Genomic DNA, 20,582 nt, shown 5'->3' with positions numbered 1-20,582 from the left:
ACTTAACCTTTTTCTCCAACCCTGGGACTGGGTGACCGAGGTGGTAGTCCTTGGGGAAAAGCAAAGGTCAAAAGGGGGTGGGGCCAAGTGAGAATTCTAGTGAAGCACCTACTATTTGGCGGAGGAGACGTGGGGCGGGTCGGCACCCCTCTAAGGCAGAGCTCTTACGCCACGCCTGACGCAAATAAGCGTAAGAGCCGGGGGTGGAGATGTCGTCACCACCCGCCCAGGGTTGGCGGAGTTGCCGCGAGAGGGGCGTCTAGACCCCGCCTCGTAGGTGGGTGGGGAGTGGCAGGCCCCGCCTCGGCCCCTCTGGCTGGCTCCGGCCAGCGTTGCTGCGGTTGTGGCAGGGGAGCGAGCGCGCCGAGCCCCGAAGGATGCGGCGCCCGCGGCGGCCTGGGGGTCCCGGGGAATCCGGGGGTCTCCGGGTGCTCGTCTGCCTCCTGCTGCTGAGCAGCCGCCCGGGAGGCTGCAGCGCCATTAGTGCCCACGGTCAGGAGGAAATGGGGGGGGGGGGCGGCCGGGGCAGCCGGGGGCCGGGCGCCAACCCCGGGGGGGGGGGGGGAGAAGGTAGGAAGCTCAGGTAGAATGTATGATGTCTGGGGTAGGGTAGGGGGAAGCACTGTGAGATGGGGAAGATGAGAGGGCGGCTGAGAGGAAAGGGGCGTAGGCCTGGAGGTGGGGCTGGGAATACGGGGGCGGGACCTAAGAGAAACAGACTCCGGGAAAGATTGCGGGTTTTGGAGGAGGAATGGGGGTGCATATGGACAGAAGGATTTAGAGACGGGCTACAAGACCACGAGAGAAGCAAGTCGCGCCGAGGCGCCAAAGAAGTGGTGACTGGCGCTCAAGGATTGGGGGTAGGGGATAGGGGTAGGAAGAGGCAGTGCTGATGTCCAGGCGGTAGGAATCAGGGTCAAGAGCATCGGGATCCCAGCTCCCAGAAGAGGATCAGACCCAAGGAGGGACCAGGGTTTCTCTTTAAGCCCAGAGAGGCAGAGTGCTGCGGTCGGATCTCCAATAAAAGGAAGACAGCTAGGGGAGGCGGCAAAAGAGGGTAAAGAGAGAGGGGTCCTTTCCTGTCCCCCTCCCCACTGCCAGGCCGATGCTGACTCACATCTGAGCGGACAGAGACAGTCAGCGCTGACTCATGGGCCGGGGGAGGGTGGGGTGGTGGGGTGCGTGGGGGAAGGGGCGCAGCCTCACTGACGCCCTCCTTCCCCACCTGGTTTGGAGGCCAATACAGGGTACTTCCTGTGGCACTGTGGGTTGGTAGGGTGGCAAATGAAGTCTAGAACGGTGGAGGGGTCAGGGCTGTGGAGATTCCTGACCCTAGCTCCCCTCCCTCCCCCATAACTGCTTCCAGGCTAGCCCTCGGCGGCCTCAGGCTCAGAGCTTCAGCACCGTGGACAGCGCCAGCGGCTCTGGGGCCGCTGACCTCAGGAACAGCGTGGGGAGCATTGCCCTAGAGACACCCCACCCTTACCCCTTTCCCACACGGAGGGAAGGTGTGCTAGGGTTTCCATCACTTCTGAGTCCCAACTTATCATAGTTAGGATGCTTTGGGAGATTTGAGGAGGAAAGTCCCTTCTCAGAATTTGGCCAAAAATGTCCCCGTAGTAATTCTATGAGAGTAGAAGTATATGACCCTCTACTACCCCCATGCACCTGGAAGGCTTCTCCCCATCACCCAGTTAAGCAAACTGAGGTTTTTAGGGAAACTATCCAGGCTCTCAGATCCTTAAAATCCAAAGTCAGATCCTGCGCTTCCTTCTGTTAAGAATTCTAGGCCTCTTCCCTACTCTCCTCCCAGCTTCAATCCTTTCTTAGAATGAAAGAATGGACCCCATCTCCTTCCCCCTTTCCCAGCCTGTTCATCCTCTGACCATTCTATGTGTGTGGATGTCTGAGCAGCTCACCTTTCCCCCTACAGGCTGTCTGTTTGACCGCAGACTCTGCTCTCACCTTGAAGTCTGTATTCAGGGTGAGTGAGGCTCAGGCATAGGATTTACAAGATGGGGAACACAACAAGAAAGAAGTGTGGGGGAGGTCGGGGGCGGGGGAAGTGGTACTAGTCCTGGGGAGAAGTGGGAAGGGCCTGAAGGAGCAGGGTTCTGAAGCCAAGAGAGGAGATGGAGAGGATAGTGCCCATTTGCAACCTGGACTTTAGAAAGCCTCTTGTCCAAGCCCCCTACTGACACCACTTTTGTGCTCTTAGATGGCTTGTTTGGACAATGCCAGGTGGGAGTGGGGCAAGCCCGGCCCCTTTTGCAAGTCACCTCCCCAGTTCTTCAGCGCTTACAAAGTGTGCTCCGACAGCTCATGTCCCAAGGTGAGGTCTAGCTGCACTGAAAGAGAGGCCTTGGAAACTTGGTTGTATAGGGTGGGGAAGTGATCGTGCACCTGACTCAAGGGTTTCTCTTTATGAAACATTCTTTTCACACCTACTTCTGGAGCCTCACCTTCACAGACCTTGCTAGAGAAGGGGGCAAGACAGGAGTGGGAGGTGGAGCCATAGAGATGGGCTGTCCACACTCAGACTCTTTGGAAGAGTCTAGAGGAGGCTTCTAGAAGGAGCCACTGGAAGAGACCAGCATCCGTCTCCCCAGGGCCAGTGCACTCCCTGGAACTGAGTGCTCCAGAACCATGAATCCTGGAGTGCTCTGCCAGATCACTCCACTCATAAAATTCACTCATTCGACAACTATTTATTGAGGATTTACTATATAAGCTTAGTTTTAGGTGCTTGGGATGTATCAGGGAATAAAACAGACAAAGATCTCTGTGTATTGGGGCTTACATTTTGGAATTTAGGAAAGGAATGCAATATATAAATTAGAAAACATATAGTATGTTATAAGATGATAAGTGACATGGAAAAAATTACAAATATCACAGCATGATAAAGAGGTCAGAAATTGTCGGGTGGGAAGCTTCAGTATCAACCTGGGTAGTCAAGGTAGACTTTTTTGAGACTATGAAATTTGAACAAAGACATCAAGGCAGTGGAGGTGTTTTCCAGAAGGTTATCTGGGGCAGTGTTTCAAGCTGATCAAACAGCTAGAACAAAAGCCTTCACTAAAGCAGAAGCATGAGTTTGAGGAACATCATGGAGAACACCTCTATGGTGTGGCTATAGAGGAGTGATAGGGAAAGTGGAAGATGCAGTCAGATAGGTATGGGGGGAAGAGACGCAGATCATTGTAGGGCCTTATAAGAAAATTGTTGTCTTTACTCTGAGTAAAAGAGGAACCCATCACAAGGTTTTGAGCCTAGGGGCGCATAATCTCACGTCTACCTTAAAAGGGTCATGCTTGCTGTTGTTGAGAATAGACTGAAGGGAGTCTAGGGTAGAAGCAGGGAGATCATTAAAAGCTACCGCAGTGACTCATGTAAGAGATGAATGTGGCATGGACCAGGTGGTTGCAGGGAGGAATTTAAGATGTTCTTTCAAGGGGCACCTGGGTGGCTCAGTCAGTTGATCATCTGACTCTTAATTTCGGCTCAGGTCATGATCCCAGGGTTGCGGGCTCAAGCCCCATGTCAGGCTCTGTGCTGAGTGCGGGGCCTGCTAAGGATTCTCTTTCTCACTCTCCCTCTCTCTCTGTCTCTCTAAAATAAATAAAAAATGAAAAAAAAAAAAGACGTTCATTCAAGTACAGTGGGAAGCTGAGAGTATGAGGTTGGGTTTTGAAATATGGAGTATTCCGGAGTGGAGATATAAATTGCAATTAAACCCATGATGTAGACGAGATAAGCAAAGGCTTTAGTGTATATGAAGAAGAGGCCTAGAGAATTATAATATTAAGAGGACCAGGACAAGGAGAGGAACCAACAAAGGAGACGGAGAAAGGGGAACCAATGAGGTAGGAGGAAAAACAAGAATGTCTAGTGTTCTAGAAGCCAAGTGGAAGTGTATTGCAGAGGAAGGAGCGATCAATGGTATCAAATAATGATGATAAATGAAATGGGATGAGATCTGAGAACTGGCCACTGGCTTTAGATATGCAGAAGTCACTGGCGATTTTGATGAAAATAGTTTTGGTGGAATAGGTGGGAATAAAATCCTGAATAGAGTGGATTCAAAGGGCATGAGAGGAAAAGAATTGGATACAGCCAGCACAGGTAACATTTTCAAGGAGTCTTGCTGCAAAGAAAAGGAAAGAAATGGAGTGAGAGCTGGAGAGGAATGTGGGGTCATGCAGTAACTTTTTAAGTTGAAAGGAGCTCCATCATGTTTGTATGCTAAAGAGAATAATTCGGTAGAGAGCAGAGAAAAATGATCATATAGGAAATAGGGGGAAATTGCAGAGAAGATGTTCTTGAGTAGATAGTAGGGGATGAAATCTAGTGCTTAACTGGAGGGATTGGGCCTAAATAGGATGAGCTATCTAATGTTCATAGGCAAGAAGGCAAGTATGGATGCTAGTAGATCCTAGAATATGAGTTAAGAGCAGACTATTAATTCAGAAGCAAGGAAGAAGGAATGGGAGTAGAGAGTGGGAGATCATTCCTTTAGAATAGGTGACTGACCTTTCCTGAGAGCAGTTTCATGAAAGGCAAGAGTCAGACAGGAGATCTGCGTCAGCACAAGATAATTGATGGTGGTGGTGGAGGCGGGGGTGGTGGTGAAGGTTTAAAACGTGTGCAGTGCTTTGGAGTTTTCTAAGCACTTTCATTTCCCTGATTGCACTTGATCTTCACAACAGCCCCATGAAGTATGCCTTTTTCCCACCTTACCAATAAAGAAAAGCAAGGTTCAGGGTCAACAAAAATAAGAATAGGAGGGATAATGATGGCAATAATAAGAGCAGCTGTTTAAAGTTCACAACGTGACAGGTACAGTTCGTACCATTTTACATTAGGTTATTTTAATTATCACAGTCTTAGGAGGTATAAACCCCCATTTTACAGAAGAGAGAATTGAGGCTCAGACAGGCTCAGCAATTTGCCCCAAGTCACACAATGAGTAAGTGGCAAACTTAGTTTCACTGGAGGCAGTCTGACTCCCAAATCTGTACCTGAGACTGGGAAGAGGGCAGCTCAGCTCAGCCACCAAGTCTCTGGAGCGCCTCCACTGCCCCTCTGCTCTACCAAACTCAGTACACTGCCGGGTAGGGAGTGCGGTTTTGATTTTCACCGTTACTGGGCCCTCAGACTGTCCCGAGCCAACCTCACCCTATCCTGTGCCCTGGCAGGATTGTCCTGGCACGATGACCTCACCCAGTATGTGATCTCCCAGGAGATGGAGCGCATCCCCAGGCTTCGCCCCCCAGAGCCCCGTCCAAGGGACAGGTAGGCATCTTTTCTCAACAGCTCGAGCACAGAAAGGCTGGTGGGCCCGTGGTCTTCCTAATGGACAGAGGGAAGTGACCACCAAGGTCAGCAGCCTAAGGCACAAGTAACAGAGGTTCAGGAGTGGTCATCTGGCATGTTCACATGCTTATGAGGAGGAGCTGAGCTCATCCCCGGGGATCCAGTAAAACAGCAAAAAAATATTTTTGAAAACTTGGACATTTCATAATTTAAAAGAAGCATCAAAGGGTCAGCACGGGACAAATACGAGTTTTGTCGTACTGAAGTTGTTTAATGTTCCATTTCATTGATATGTGGAATGAGATGTGGAAAGATCATCATCTTTTTGTGGTTAGGGCCTATGAAAGCATTGTTCAGACCCTGCAAAGCAGAGGAAAGTAAATGAGGGTCGTGGGGCTCAAGTGATGATACCAGGAGAAAAAAGGCAGAGTGGGGTGGGAGGGTAGAGTCGAGGGCCACAGTACTGAGTGTTTGAAGGCCAGGTGTGGGCAGATGAATATAGGGGAAACGAGGCAAACTGTAGCCCCAGTTTATCTAGAGAGGTACCTGGCTGCCTTCCCCTGTACCCGTTCTCTCCTTTTCCATCCCCTGCCTCACTCTTCCCTAACCTCTGCCGCTGTGTTTCAGGGACCCAGGCATGCTTACCCGGGAGGCAATGATCTATGCCCAGGCTTGGCCCTCTGGTCCTTCCCCATGCTATTGTCTCTTTCCCTGAGACTACCTCATTTTTTTTTTTAAGAGGTCAGGCTTACTGTAAACGGCTGAGCCTGTCTGGTCCCACCATCTCTGTGTCCTGTAGGCTCTGTACACCCTTGCCCCGTGCAACCAACACACACACATACACTTTGCTTTCTTCCCCAGATCTGGCTTGGTGCCCAGGAGACCGGGTTCTGCTGGGGAGCTGCTTTTACAGGGCATCCCTACTGGCTCCACCCCTGCTGCCCAGCACCGGCTTCCTCAACCTCCAGTGGGTGGGAGTGGTGGGGGGGTGGGCTCTCCACTGTCCTCTCTGCAGGCTGAACTGCTGCCCCCCCTCTTGGAGCATCTGCTGCTACCCCCGCAGGCCCCCCACCCTGCCCTGAGCTATGAACCTGCCCTGCTGCAGCCCTACCTGTTTCATCAGGTGAGCTTTAAACACCGGCCCCACCCCAACACCTATCCCCGAGCCCTGACATCTGCTCTCACCTGGATCTCTGATTTCCCCACAGTTTGGCTCCCGCGATGGCTCTCGGGGCTCAGAGAGCTCACCCGGGATGGTCAGTGTCGGCCCCATACCCAAGGCCGAACCTTCTGCCCTCTTCAGCAGAACTGCCTCCAAGGGCATGTTTGGGGCTCACTCTGACCACTCCTACGGGGACCCTCCAGGGCCTTCACCTGGTCAGCTTTTCCAGGAATCAGGGCTTTTCTACCTGGCCCAGGAGCTGCCAGTGCCCAGCAGGGCCAGGGCACCGAGGCTGCCAGAGCAAGGGGGCAGCAGCCGGCCAAAGGATTCTTCAGAGGGCTACGAGGAAGAAGGGCTAGAAGGTCACAGGGAGAAGCTTCCTTCTCCAGCAGAGCAGCCAGGTAATGGAGTTCTCAGCATCCATTCCCCTCCTGTGGGCGCTGCATCCGGGGTCTCCTTCCTAACTATCCATGCATTCATTAATCTGCCCTTAAAGTCATTCACACATTTAATTAATGTCCACTGACAACCTAATCTCTGCCAGGCACTAGGCGGGCAGTGGGGATACTGTAGGGGGTGGAGCTGACATAACTCCTTCAGCTGGAGAGTCACGATGTCCATGGTGGGCCTGAAGTCTGGTCTTGGCCCTAGGAAGGCCTTTCCCCCCAAAGTGTGGACAAGGGCTGGAAGGTGGAGGGCATCAGTTTCCTGGTGTTTGAAAAGAAGCTCTTAAATGTGCTAGTACCCTCCCCCACCCCCAGCACATCCCACAAGTTCATCTCACCACCACCCTCTCGCCATGAGCTCTGCGTCTTGCTCCCAGCAGATGTGACTCTGCAGAGACTGGCATCTGTGCTGGCGGGCTATGGGGTGGAGCTGCGTCAGCTGACCCCTGAGCAGCTCTCCAGCCTCTCAACCCTGCTGCAGCTGCTGCCCAAGGGCTCAGGACGAAATCTGGGTGAGTGTCCAGGCAGAGAAAGTAGCAACTACCAGCTCCGTGATGGCGTCTTGCCCCCATCTCTCAAGACCACATGGAGCAGCCTAGAGGGGAAGGGTCAGGGTCAGGGAAGGGGGTTCTTTTGAGACACAAGCACAGGGTCATTGCCTGCCAAGAGCAGGAAGCAAGGGAGTGGGGTGGTAAGCTGAGTTAGAGCAGGAAAGAACTGCAGGGTGGGAGTAATGGAAGAAGCCAACAGGGGGTATGAGCAGGGATCACTAGGCACCAAGGAAGGTGGGTGGATGATAACAGCCTCTAAGGAAGGGAGAGGCCAATGCAAAGGTGAAGCCAATAATTGACGGGTAGGGGGAGGACTGAATAAAGAATAGTTTTGAGAGGTGCAGCCAATAACACAGGGAGAAGCTGAGAAAACAATTATAAGGTAGAAGCAAACAGGCTTGAGGCCATGCTTAGGATCAGACCAAAGACAGGGCTGGGTCACTGACTGAGGGAAAAGAGGCCACAGCAGGCTCGGGGCCCCTGGCCCTCTCTCCTGCCCATGTTGTGTGGACCTTGGCCTTGGCCTTGACCCTTTGCCCAAAGTCTTGTTTTTCCTGTCTCTACAGGAGGGGCTGTAAACGTCGGAGCTGACAACAAGAAAGTGAGTTTGTAGCACCTCCCTGGCCCTCAGAGCCCCTGCCAGCAAACCCCCTTGTCCAAATCTAAACCTCAGCATCGGGACCCAAATCTGTGTCCTCCACACCTCTTCATTTGGGGCGGCGGGGAGCAGGGGGGGACCCAGGCCCAGGGACTGCAAGTCATTGCCTAAGATCTCACTTCAGGTTGATGGCGGAGCTGGGTCTAGAAGCTGGAATTCTCGACTCGCTGCTTTTTTTCACTATAGTCATTTCAGGCCCTGCTCTGAGGATCCCTAGGCGAAGGGGGAGTTGCAAGCATGCATGCTCCTGGCCCCCCTGTAGCCTGAAGAGCTCTCTCTTTTTCACATGTTGGACTTCTGCGATTTTGTGGCTACACAGAAGTCTAAAACCTATCACCAGCCTGTTCACCTCTCTCCTAACGCCACCTTCCCTCACTCCAGAGGCTCTCCCCACTCCAGCCCCATCTTGCAGACATTTACTGACCATGCTGCACTCATTCAATCCTTTATTCATCCATTCATCCACCTGACTCACTTTTCTGGGTAACCTCTCTGTGCCCAGTGTTGCCCTGGGCCCTGGGGGGTAGAAAGAAACAAGTCCAGAGGTCCTCTTTAGGGACCTCAGAGTTGGGATGTGGACCCCCATTCCCCTATCCCCTCTACTGTCCAGAGATCATACCTCTATCCTTTCTTTTTTAATGCTTATTTGTTTTTGAGAGAGAAAGAGAGGGGTGGGCAGAGAGAGAGAGGGGGGACAGAGGATCTTAAACGGGCTCTGTGCTGACAGCAGAGAGCCTGATGCAGGGCTTGAACTCACAAACTGTGAGATCGTGACCTGAGCCAAAGTCAGACGCTTGACCGACTGAGCCACCCAGGTGCCCCTCTATCCTCTCTTCTAAACAGACAGTGGAAGAGCAGGTGCAGGGTGGACACACAGTGGAGCCTCCGCCCCCCACACCCTCCCTTCCTGGATACCCCACTGCCAGCCCCACTTCTAGTAAAGCCCAGCGGGTGCTGATCTCTGGATCCTCTGAGCCTCCCAAAGCTATTGGCCACCCTGCCACACCGGTCCTGCTGGAGAAGAAAAGTTCCCTGGGCCAGAGCCAGCCCACAGTGGTGAGGCCGCCCTCAGCTCAGCCATCAGCAGAGGAGTACGGCTACATTGTCACTGACCAGAAGTAAGGGCTTCAGCCTGGGGAAGATTTCTAGTCTACCCTCCCGGAGGGTGGGGGGTGGGTTGGCCTGCCTGGGCAAGAAACAGAGAGCAGAAATCCAGATGTGAATTGGATGGGGGTTGGAGTGGGGAGTGAGCTGCTCTGCATCCTTGGAGGTGGCTTGTTTCAAGGAAGTGGCTAAAAGGATCCCCGCTTTCCTTTCTCTGCTCGCTCCCTGCCTCCAGGCCCCTGAGTCTGGCTGCAGGAGTGAAGCTGCTGGAGATCCTAGCTGAGCATGTTCACGTGTCCTCGGGCAGCTTCATCAACATCAGGTGGGGCTGGTATCCGGTATCTAGAAGGTAGCTTGAGGGGAGAGGTGGCTGGTGGGACTCAGGGAAGGAAGGGAAGACAAAGTCTTGGTGAGTGGCCAAGGCAGGCACCCCCGCCACACACACACACACACACACACACACACACACACACACTGGATGCTGGCCTCCTCCAGCATTTCTTGGGCCTCAAACATCCCTATAGGGCATCTCTGTTCAGCCTCAGCTTCCTTTTCTCATGGGGAGAGGGCCAGAGTTGGCCTCTCTGTTACAGTCTGGGGTCTGTGGTGGGTGAGGCAGTAATATAGCTCCTGTTTGGCAGTGTGGTGGGACCGGCCCTCACCTTCCGCATCCGACATAATGAACAGAACCTGTCTTTGGCTGATGTTACCCAGCAAGCTGGTAAATACTGCCTGGTCCCAGCCCCAGCCCTAGTAGGACATTCCTAGGCCTGTGGCTGATGCCCCCACCTTGAAATATTTCCAGCGCACACAGGCCCTGCCTGCCACCTAGCATAGCATGACAGGGGGTGGGGACCACATGTGGCTGGAGAGAGTCTGACCTACATCTTCCCTGCAGGGCTGGTGAAATCAGAACTGGAAGCACAGACAGGGCTCCAGATCTTGCAGACAGGAGTGGGACAGGTATGAGAACTGAAGAATCAGCTGAAACCCCAGAGGGCTGACGTTGCCCGCAAGAGATGGGGGCAAACTTGGCAGGAGAACCAGAGCTGAAACTCCTGGACCTGGCTGGCCCGCTGGCTTTGCCAAAGCAGCCCTCCCCCTTGCAGTTTCCTTTCTGGCCAGCAGATGGCCCCAGTGGCGGCTCTTCCCGCGACCCCCAGCCCCTATTGCTGGACCAGCCTTCCATAGGAAGGCCTCCTGCTTGGAGTAACGACCTGAGATGTCCATAGCCTTCTGGAACAAAATCTCTAAATTTTAAGGGAAGATCCTATGCAGAAAGGACACTAAATTCAAATATAATTATAAAACATATAGTTTATAGATTTTAATTATAGTTAATATTTTGAGAGAGAGTGTGAGCAGAGGAGGGGCAGAGAGAGAGGGAGAGAGAATCCCAAGCAGGCTCCACGCTGTCAGCACTGAGCCCAACACTGGGCTCGATCTCACAATCCATGAGATCACGACCTGAGTTGAAATCAAGAGTCAGACGCTTAACCAACTGAGCCACCCAGGCACCCCTAAACTCAAAATAGATTTCTATTCTGCATCCAACACTGATGCCTCCCATTCTACTATTTGATTCCTTGCTGTGTCTCCAAACTTCTCTACATCCATTGTTTAAATGCAAAAACTCCTGGGGTGGGGTCATCCAGTAAGTTTCAGGCAGTGCAGTGTGGTTGAGCTCGTCTGATGGGGACTGAGAAGGAGGACCTTGGGTCTATCTGAAACCTTCTGCCTGTGCCACCATGCCCTGCCCTCTCAGCTTTGCCCCAGAAGACACCCTAGCAGGGAGTATGGCATATGGCAGGGGAGGACAGGGCTGAGGAATGGCTCCTACCTCTCCCCTGCCGCCACCTCCCCTGATTCTAGCCTTGTTCCCACAGAGGGAGGAGGCGGCCGCAGTCCTTCCCCGGCCGGCCCACGGCACCTCTCCCATGCGCTCCGTGCTACTCACTCTGGTGGCCCTGGCGGGTGTGGCCGGGCTGCTGGTGGCTCTGGCAGTGGCTTTGTGTGTGCGGCAGCATGCACGGCAGCGGGACAAGGAGCGCCTGGCAGCCCTGGGGCCCGAGGGAGCCCACGGTGACACTACCTTTGAGTACCAGGTGTGCAGCCCCAAAAGCTGGTTGATGAGAGGGAAATGGAAGGGGCTTGGGAGTCTGGGTCGCACATGGGGTGAGGGTGGGGTGTTGGATGGGGAGTGAGCACACATCCTTGGGAATATCCAGGCAGGGGCTACAGAAGCCCAAGCTGGGGTATTGGGGGGGCATTTCGAATGGATGGGAATTGGGAGATGGTTCCTAAAGTTCTTCCCAATGCAACAATTCTGGGTTTCTGGGATTCCCCTCTAATATCTGAAGTTCTCATAGGCACCCCCCAAACAGAACACCCTTGAAAAGGATGAGGTCCAGGGTAGAAAAGCCTACCCCACAGGAGAAGGATTTCCTGTAAAATCAATCAAGGATAAGCCTAGAATTGAACCCAGGACTCTGCTGAAAAGGCTTCAAGGGGCCTGGGACCCTGCCTGATTTTCCTTCTGCAGGACCTGTGCCGCCAGCACATGGCCACAAAGTCCCTGTTCAACCGGGCGGAGGGCCCGCCGGAACCTTCTCGCGTGAGCAGCGTGTCCTCCCAGTTTAGTGATGCGGCCCAGGCCAGCCCCAGCTCCCACAGCAGCACGCCATCCTGGTGCGAGGAACCCGCCCAGGCCAACATGGACATCTCCACAGGGCACATGATTCTGGTCAGGACTGGGCCCGGGCCCAGAGCCGGTGAAGGGACAGGATGGTGGGAGAGGCAGGGCTGAGGGTGTGGGCCGGAGCCAGGCTGTGCTATCCCCGTAGGCGTACATGGAGGACCATCTGCGGAACCGGGACCGCTTGGCCAAGGAGTGGCAGGCCCTGTGTGCCTACCAGGCAGAGCCCAACACCTGTGCCACCGCCCAGGGGGAGGGAAACATCAAAAAGAACCGCCACCCTGACTTTCTGCCTTGTGAGTCAGTCCTGCTGGCCAGCCTGGCCCAGCCCTCTCTCTGCTGGGAACTCTGGAGGGCTTGGGGGAGGGGCTGGCCGCCTGGCTCAGGCCAAGTGGCAGAGGGACCGGCACCCCAATGACCGAGGGGCACCTGAGGTGAGACGTGGGGTCTGTGCAGATGATCACGCTCGCATCAAGCTGAAGGTGGAGAGCAGCCCTTCTCGGAGTGATTACATCAACGCCAGCCCCATTGTAAGTGGCCCCAGCTCCAGCCCCCTCCTCTGCCCCATTTATATCCTGCCTGCATGAACTCCATTACCTTCTGGTCACCATCCACCCCACCTGAGGCCCTGGAATTGTGAGGCCAGGTATCCTGGCATGGAAATGGGGGTTTCTCGAGCTCACCCACATCCTGGCCTGCTCCCTGTGACCAAGCCTCTCCCCAGGAGCATGTCCCATTCTGGCTCATGATGTATCTTCCCTGCCCCAGATTGAGCACGACCCTCGAATGCCAGCCTACATAGCCACACAGGGCCCGCTGTCCCATACCATCGCAGACTTCTGGCAGGTAAGTTCTTGGAAGGAGGGCTTCTCCAGGGACCAGTGGCCTTTGAGGGCAGCTGGGGCCAGCTGAGTCCCAGAGACGTTAGAGTGGAGTCTCTGTCCCTAGATGGTGTGGGAGAGTGGCTGCACTGTTATCGTCATGCTGACCCCACTGGTGGAGGATGGTGTCAAGCAGTGTGACCGCTACTGGCCAGATGAGGGGTCCTCCCTCTACCACGTATATGAGGTCAGCAAGGCCCCTATAGCCAGGGGACAGTGGGAATGGAGAGAGTGGGTGGAGAACCAGTCATACATGTATGAATGTATATGCATATAAACATCCATATGCACACACACACATTCACACATACACTTACATCTACACATATGTGTCCAGTCTAGGGCCAGAAAGCATTTATAGGGACCGAAGGTGAAAGGTACAGAAATGAACCCATAAAACCACCAAAACTGAGGTAAGCAACTAAGAGTCAAGAGTATATGAGACAGGGAAGATAAGCAAAACCAAAGACCAACATTAAGACCTACTTTAATTGAGCCTCACTTAGCTCTGAGTTTCCTGGAAGCCAAAGCCAAGAAAGAAATACCATCAGTCACATAGGTTGCCCATAGAAGGCAGACACAAACTTTTTCCTTAGGAGAGAGACGAGGTGGGGGGGGAACTGGGTAGAGGCAAAGCCAGACGAGGAAACAGGAACAGGTTCCTGACACATGGAAGGTGCCCCTCCTGTAAAACAAGAGTCACTAAGAGCACACTAGAAGCTTCTCATCACCAGGTGAGCCCTGAACCCGGAGAGTAGGTATTCCATCATCAGATGAGCACTTGGCAGTCTTTTTTAAACTTTTTAAAAATTGGTGTTGCTCATGGTTAAAGGGAAAAAATAAAACTATAGAAGTCCATCAAGCTTTGTGGTGTGTGTGGCACAGACACTTTGCTAGACTCTGTGAGGAAGAGGAAGGAGAAGCTCTGACCTCAAGAAGCCCGCAATAGTTGTGTCTAGGTGGAAAAACCACCAGTTGTCCTGAGCGGCAGATAAGAGACGCAGACGACTAGGGGGCTTGGGGACAGCTGGGACAGTTGGAGCAGGCAGTCGGGTAAGCTTCTTGGAGGATTTAGAATTTGAACCGGCCTGGGAAGCCGGGAGGACTTGGAGGGGCCCTGCCGTGCTCAGGCCTGGGTTCCCTCGCGGGCAGGTGAACCTGGTGTCGGAGCACATCTGGTGCGAGGACTTCCTGGTGCGCAGTTTCTACCTGAAGAACGTGCAGACCCAGGAGACGCGCACGCTCACGCAGTTCCACTTCCTCAGCTGGCCGGCAGAGGGCACTCCGGCGTCCACCCGGCCGCTGCTGGACTTCCGCAGGTGAGCGTCCTGAGCCTGCGCGGAGGCGCGGCACCAAAAGGCTCCAATGAGCCGGCGAGAGAGCCGTCCGCACGGGAGCAGGGGGCTCGGGGGAGGGGCCCTCTAGCCTGACCTGGAGACTCCGCCTCTGACCTCCAGCCGCCGCCTTCCAGACCCCCCAACCCGGACTGATGCTCTGTCTGTCTGTGCACATCCCTCCACCCCTGTGGTCCCGCTCCGTTTCTGCTCGCTCTCGTTCTGCTGGCTGTGTCCCCCTCGCCCCTTTCTCTCCCTACCTCCCCAGGTCTGGCCCCTTCTCCATTACCCCCCCGCCCCTCCCCCCAGATTCACCTTAGTTCAAGCTCCCTCCCTCTCTCCCTCTACTTGGTGCCCGCCTCCTTGCCTCTCCTGTGCTGCTCTTTCAGAGCTCCAGCACATTCCGTGTGTCCGCTCTCCTCTCCTCTCTCACTCCCTCCTGCCCATCTCCCCTTCTTTATCACTTGCTGTTTCTTTGCTTCTGTTTTTCTTTCTCCCCATCTTTCTTTCCTTCTTTTCCTTTCTCTGTCTCCTCACTCTGCCTCTCCCCTCATCTCTTGGTCTCTCTCACTGGCTGAGTCTGTCCCACTTTTTTATCTCCACATCTCTCTCCCTGCACCTCTCCCCTGTTCTGTCCTCCGTTCCCTTTCTCCACCTCCCTGCCATCTCTGCCTCTCGCCATCTCTGTCTCACCCTCCCTCGGTCTGTCTCCCCACTCTGTCCTTCTTCCCCCCTCCTCCTCTGTCTCTCTCCCTCTCACGGCTGCCAGTGTCATTTTTGTGATCTGCAGCTAGTATTCGCTCTCCAGTTGCATAGTCACAAAAGTGATCATTGGCAGGTGTGGCCGCTGCATGGACAGGACAATCCGATCAGGACTTGTGGGCCCAGGGGCCCCCTGAAGGCTGCTGGGAGAGCTGGGGGCTGGCGGGGGGGGGGGGGGGGGGGGGGGGGTTGACTCAGAGGAGACAAACACCATCAAAGGCCTTGCAGAGGATCTCCGGCTTCCTGGGGACTCGGTGGAGCCGGTGGGGGCTGGGACAGGAAGCTAACTAGGGGACTTACCCAGTTCTGACAACAAAACCACCACTAGGCCAGTCCTCCAGCATCCAGTCAGTCTTCCACTCCCCAGACAGGTGGCTGAGGAGTCTGTTGCCCCTAGTGGGGCCTCGCCCACACTGCTGCCCCCACCCACCCCGGGGTCTGCAGGTGCTGAGCAGGGGTGGGAAGCTGAGGATAGTTTCTGAGCCTCAGGATAATGGTTTCTACCAGGGCTCCCTGATGCCTGAGGCACAGGTGTCTCAAAAGCAGTGCCAGGGGTAATAGAGCTATTTCCTGTTTTCCTCATTTAAAAACTCCTTATGTGCATGGACCGTTTTTTTAAGACTGCACAGGTAAGTTACAAGGTTAACATTTCTTTGCTTCAGGCCAGAATTATGTAAACTCAGTTGGCATTAGACAGCCAGAACAAATTGCTGCTTAATCAGTATGGTTCAGTGAAGGTCCACCGGAGGAAAGGCAAAATATATTTTTTTGAAGTGCTAAAAGTGACCCTGAGCAAGTTCCTTGATCTCCCTGTTTCCTTACCTGTGAAATGAGGATGATGACCCATACTTAGGGAGTTGTTACAAGAGTCAATGGGATAAAGTCTGTAAAAAAATCTAGGTGCCTGGCATACAGCGAGGGCTCGATTAATTCTAGATGCAATTCATGGTCATTCTTATTAAATGATTGGGAACTACTTCGGCAACTTCTGTTCAACCCCAGCTCTCTAACACATGAGCCAATTTGCTAGAAAACCATATGGACTCCTGTAAAACCATTCGAAGTCCCGTGGCCCTTACAAGCCTGGGGGAATCATACGGGAAGGTCATTAAGTTCCAAGTTTCCCCTGAAACAATCTAATAACCCCTAAGGAGGTCCTCCCTAGCCCCGGCCCGTTGGGGGTATCAGGATTCTGCAGGTGACTCTCAAAGCAGAAAAGTCATAAGGGACAAGGGCAGGTTAGACTGGACCACTGAGGAAGGGACAAACCCCCTGTTCCCTCCTGAGAGGGCAGCAATCAGGGTAGCAGAAAAGAGTCTGGGGTCCAAGTGGACCCCAAGTCTAAATACGACCCAACCACAGAACACCTGTGCTGAGATGAGGCTGATTCAGGGAGACAGACAGCAACACAATGTTCAGAGCTGAGAAGTGGTCCTCCCCTGGCCAAAAGAGCTTTGTGCCTAGGTCTGCCTGACCTCACTGCTAGTAAGGACTCTAAGGCGCCTGAGTGGAGAGGGGAACAACCTGGACAGTGGTAAAGGAGGGGCAGAGCAGGAATGTGACAAGATTGCCACCCTTGAAGTCACCAGAAAGCCTGTTCTCCCTGGACTTCTGGCAGAGGTCACTATTAATATGTATTATCATTAACGGTACTGCATTTATCGAGCACCTACTGTATGTCAAACCTTACACTTAATTCTGTACACGAATTATCTCATGTAATCACGGTGAGAAATCTAAGAAGGTTACTATTATTATCGCCCTCGTTTCGCAGGTAAGAAACCTGAGGCTCAAAGAGGTTAAATTAGTTGTTGTTCCAGGTGCACAGCGTGGGCACCTAGCTCATGAAGTGACAGGGCAAGCCCAGTGCCACCCACACCATCTCTGGTTCTTTGCCTCCAGCCCTGACTCATTTCTCCAGCCCTCTTCCCTCCTCTGCCCTGGGCATGTGGGGAGAAAAGGAAGAAAGAGAGGCCCACAGGTGGGTGCTGGTACCCCTCACCCTCACGCCCATTTCTTGTTGCAGGAAAGTGAACAAGTGCTACCGGGGCCGCTCCTGCCCCATCATTGTGCACTGCAGGTGCGTGAAGAGGGGCTGTGGGCAGAGGTGGGGATGAAAGGGGACAGGACAGCCCAAGCCAGAGGGCTCTGAGGGGGGGCACTCATGATTCCTCTCCTCTCTCTGTCCCCGGGTACATCTCCTGTGCATGCTGCCTGCCTTGATGCTGGCAAACTAAAGCCCATGGGCCAAGTTCAGCATACCATCTGTTTGTTTTTTGGGTTTTTTTTAGTTTTATGTATGTGTGTATGTATGTATTTGAAGGGGGAGGGGCAGAGAGAGAGAGAGAAAGTGAGAATCCCAAGCAGGCTCTGTGCTGTCAGCACAGATCCCGATGCGGAGCTTGATCTCATGAACCATGAGATCATGACCTGAGCCAAAACCAAGAGTTGGACACTTAACTGACTGAGCCACCCAGATGTCCCACTATCTGTGTGTGTGTATGTGTGTGTGTTTTAATGGCCCATGAGCTAACTATTGTGTTCACATTTTTTTTTTAACGTTTATTTATTTTTGAGACAGAGAGAGAGACAGAGCATGAACGGGGGAGGGTCAGAGAGAGGGAGACACAGAATCTGAAACAGGCTCCAGGCTCTGAGCTGTCAGCACAGAGCCCGACGCGGGGCTCGAACTCACGGACCGCGAGATCATGACCTGAGCCGAAGTCGGCCGCTTAACCGACTGAGCCACCCAGGCGCCCCTGGTGTTCACATTTTTAAATGGTTGAAGGAAAAAAAGAAAAAAAAGGAATGTATGACAGAGACTGTACTTGGCCCACAAAGGAGAATGTGTACCCTCTGGCCATTGACACAAAAAGTTTGCTGAACAAAAGCCTGGCCAGAGGCTGGAAGGGGCGGTCCCATCCCCTCCTGCTGCCTTCACCTTAAGACTGAGCTGGGGATCTCCTCTTAGGTTGGCCCACTACCCAAGTGACACCCCATGGGTCACAGGCTCCCACTCAAGTCCCAGTTCCCAGGGCCAAGGGGCTATGACTGCTGCCTCCTTAGCTCACTTACGCCCTCCTCGAGCCAACCCTAATGGCTCCACCAGTGTCTTCGCCACCTTAAGCCTCCCGTCTCCTCTGCCCCTTCCCCTTTTCTGCCGGGTCCTGAGCTGAGCCTGTCATCCTCTCCTGTTTCAGCGACGGTGCAGGGAGGACTGGCACTTACATCCTCATTGACATGGTACTGAACCGCATGGCAAAAGGTGAGGACCTTCCCCACAGTACCTGCAGTCCAGCCCCTGATCAGACTTTCCAGAACCCAGGCTCACAGGAGCTCTAGGAGGGACAGGTTGTTACACCCCCAGGCTTTGCCCAATCCTCCAAGCCTCCCGACCCAGGATGCTCCAGGCGTTCTGGGTCCTATCCTCCTCTGGACAACCTCCTCTCCGACCTCCAGGAGTAAAGGAGATTGACATCGCTGCCACCCTGGAGCATGTCCGTGACCAACGGCCCGGCCTCGTCCGCTCTAAGGTGACTGTTCCTCTTTGCCTTGACCGTAGCTGCCAGCCTTCCCCAGGAGGAATTCCCCTTCTCCCAAGTGACCTCCCCAGCACCACCCCACCACCAAAAGCGCCCCTGGTGCACAAGCAGAGGTCGGTGCTCCCCGTCACCATCCTCCCACTGCCCTCCCCCAGGACCAGTTTGAATTTGCTCTGACTGCTGTGGCGGAGGAGGTGAACGCCATCCTCAAGGCGCTGCCCCAGTGAGACCCCTGGGGCCCCTCAGGGGGCAACCAGCCTCTGCTCCCTCTTTGCCTGTGTGAGCATTCATCTGTGTACCCACTCCTCACTCCCCAGCCCCACAACCTTGGTCCCTCTTGGGCATGGCCAGCCATCCAAGAGGAGTGTCAGGAAGGGGCAGTGGGAGGGGGCGGGCACACCCAGCCTCTCACGCGTCAGAGCCCAGATGTCCCATGGGGGGAGCTGGCAGACAGCCAGGAGCCGGGGAGAGTCATGGGCAGCAATTCCACCCAGAGTCTTCTCCTGCCTGAGTTCCCCGGCCCCGTCTCCTGTTCTGGAAGCTCCCACTATGTCTGTGTGGACAGAACCGGGCGAAGGGCCGCCACCCCCAGCCCTTCCTGCTTTCCCAGCCCCTGCTGCCTGCTCCCCTACCTCTGTGACGCCCCTGCTCTGGCCCCCGCCCTCCCTGCTTCCCTCAGGCCTCCTCCCCCGCCCTCCTGCCACGTGCCAACTCAACTCTCTCCCTCTGGCACAAGAGAACATTTCTAGAAAAATCTACTTTTGTATCAACGTGAAATAAAGTTAGTGTGTCGTGTGTGCAGCTGCAACCTGGACTCCTACGCTTTTCCGGAGGCTCTGCTTCCAGACTCCGGCTCCGGCCTCAGTGGGGAGCTGGGCCCTGCTGCATTTCGCAGGAGATGCAGATAGTGATGGGTGAGCCAGGCTGCAGAGTCTGGTTCTCAAGCCCTGAATGGTGGCCAGGAAGGAAGCAGTTCTCTGTGCAGTGCTTCCCATGTGGCTGGCAGCCTCTCTCCAAGGCGCTCACATACGCCAGCTTGTTGAATCTTCAATCACTAGCCTGAAGGAAACTCTCCCAAGGTAATGCAAGTTGTATATAGTGGAGCTTGGAGTCGACCCCGGGCATGCTTAACCTCTTTACTGCCTCTCTTAATTCTAGAACAGCTGCTTTGTTCCCCTCAGCCTCAAGAAGATGTACGTCGTGCAGGACTGAGGTTAGGACTGGGCGAGGTGGTACGGGCGAAGTGCCAGCACAACTTAAGCAAAAGTAGAACTCTGGATAGCAGCTTGTAGATCAGGCTTATGAGACATCACTACAGGCATTCACCTGGGGGCAGGGAGCACTTTCTCCCTTTCTCCACCCGCCCCCAACCCTTCTCTCTGTACGTTCCAGAGGACCCCTCACCTGCATGTCAGGAGGCATCCTTGGACAAAGGTGGTGGACATAGAAATGAGGCAAAAAGAGCCTTGGGCCTGGAGCTACTTGGGAATTAAGGCCTCTTAACCTTGCCAAGGCTGTCTCCCCTCACAGGAAAAACAGGGGCGTACATCTGCCCTGCACAGTGAGCAAAGGGACCAGCAGGCAGACCGCAGCGCTCCCTACACCTCACCTGTGCTCTGCTGAGGCTCAACTCCAGTCTCAAAGACTAGATAGAAATGGGCAAAACAGCTATTGGTCAAACTTCCAGCAGATTCGCTCTTTCGAGATAGGGGTTTTAAATTCCTCCTTCAGGGCAGGTGGCTTCCTTGCTTTGAGGAAAATACAGCATAAGCCCTTTGGCAACTGAACATGAAGCAATGCACTTTTCCTGGGATGAGAGAGGGTCGCTGGGGAGCCACACTGCTCTGCTTGACAAGGGAAAGCTGCTTGTGCCACGGCTGGAAGGGCATCTATGAAGTTGCCTGGAGAGGAGGGAGGGGGAGATCCCTGGCTTTGTCCTCCCTAGGCCCTGATGAGTTTGGGGGCGCCTAGACTCTGGGTGAGGTGGACTTGGGCCACTCCATGCGGGAAAGGCAGGCCTTTGAGACTGGCCACTGGCCTTGAGGTAAGGGAACCCGGCAGGGCTCAGTCTATGGGCCTCAGGAGTGTGTTTTTGCAAGTTATCAGGACGTGTTTCGCTACTTTCTGCCAT

The 20,582-nt window shown here is 54.1% G+C and overlaps 1 protein-coding gene across 2 annotated transcripts; it reads left to right on the top strand.

Moving 5' to 3' along the window:
* Positions 1–258: 258 nt before the first annotated feature.
* On the top strand, positions 259–19,259 carry PTPRN (protein tyrosine phosphatase receptor type N). Of its 2 annotated transcripts, none has more exons than XM_040476348.1 (23): positions 259–492; positions 1,934–1,984; positions 2,219–2,332; positions 5,199–5,295; positions 6,178–6,439; positions 6,525–6,879; positions 7,302–7,436; positions 8,042–8,076; positions 8,977–9,251; positions 9,473–9,559; positions 9,879–9,958; positions 10,136–10,200; positions 11,124–11,342; positions 11,780–11,980; positions 12,081–12,228; positions 12,389–12,462; positions 12,701–12,778; positions 12,881–13,000; positions 13,966–14,132; positions 16,936–16,989; positions 18,110–18,174; positions 18,369–18,442; positions 18,607–19,259. In XM_040476348.1, exons 1-23 carry the CDS (start codon positions 378–380, stop codon positions 18,676–18,678), a joined length of 2,943 nt encoding a protein of 980 aa, XP_040332282.1. In that variant the 5' UTR covers positions 259–377; the 3' UTR covers positions 18,679–19,259. The 2 variants fall into 2 exon arrangements, with proteins under 2 accessions (XP_040332282.1, XP_040332283.1); XM_040476349.1 differs by having other exon boundaries at positions 261–492; positions 7,305–7,436.
* Positions 19,260–20,582: the final 1,323 nt, after the last annotated feature.

Source organism: Herpailurus yagouaroundi, unplaced genomic scaffold (assembly GCF_014898765.1).
Source record: "Herpailurus yagouaroundi ecotype Mexico unplaced genomic scaffold, PumYag 140, whole genome shotgun sequence".
Classification (NCBI taxonomy): Eukaryota; Metazoa; Chordata; class Mammalia; order Carnivora; family Felidae; genus Herpailurus; species Herpailurus yagouaroundi.
The sequence above is the reverse complement of the archived record's forward strand: the minus strand, read 5'-3'. Positions and strand labels throughout refer to the sequence as shown.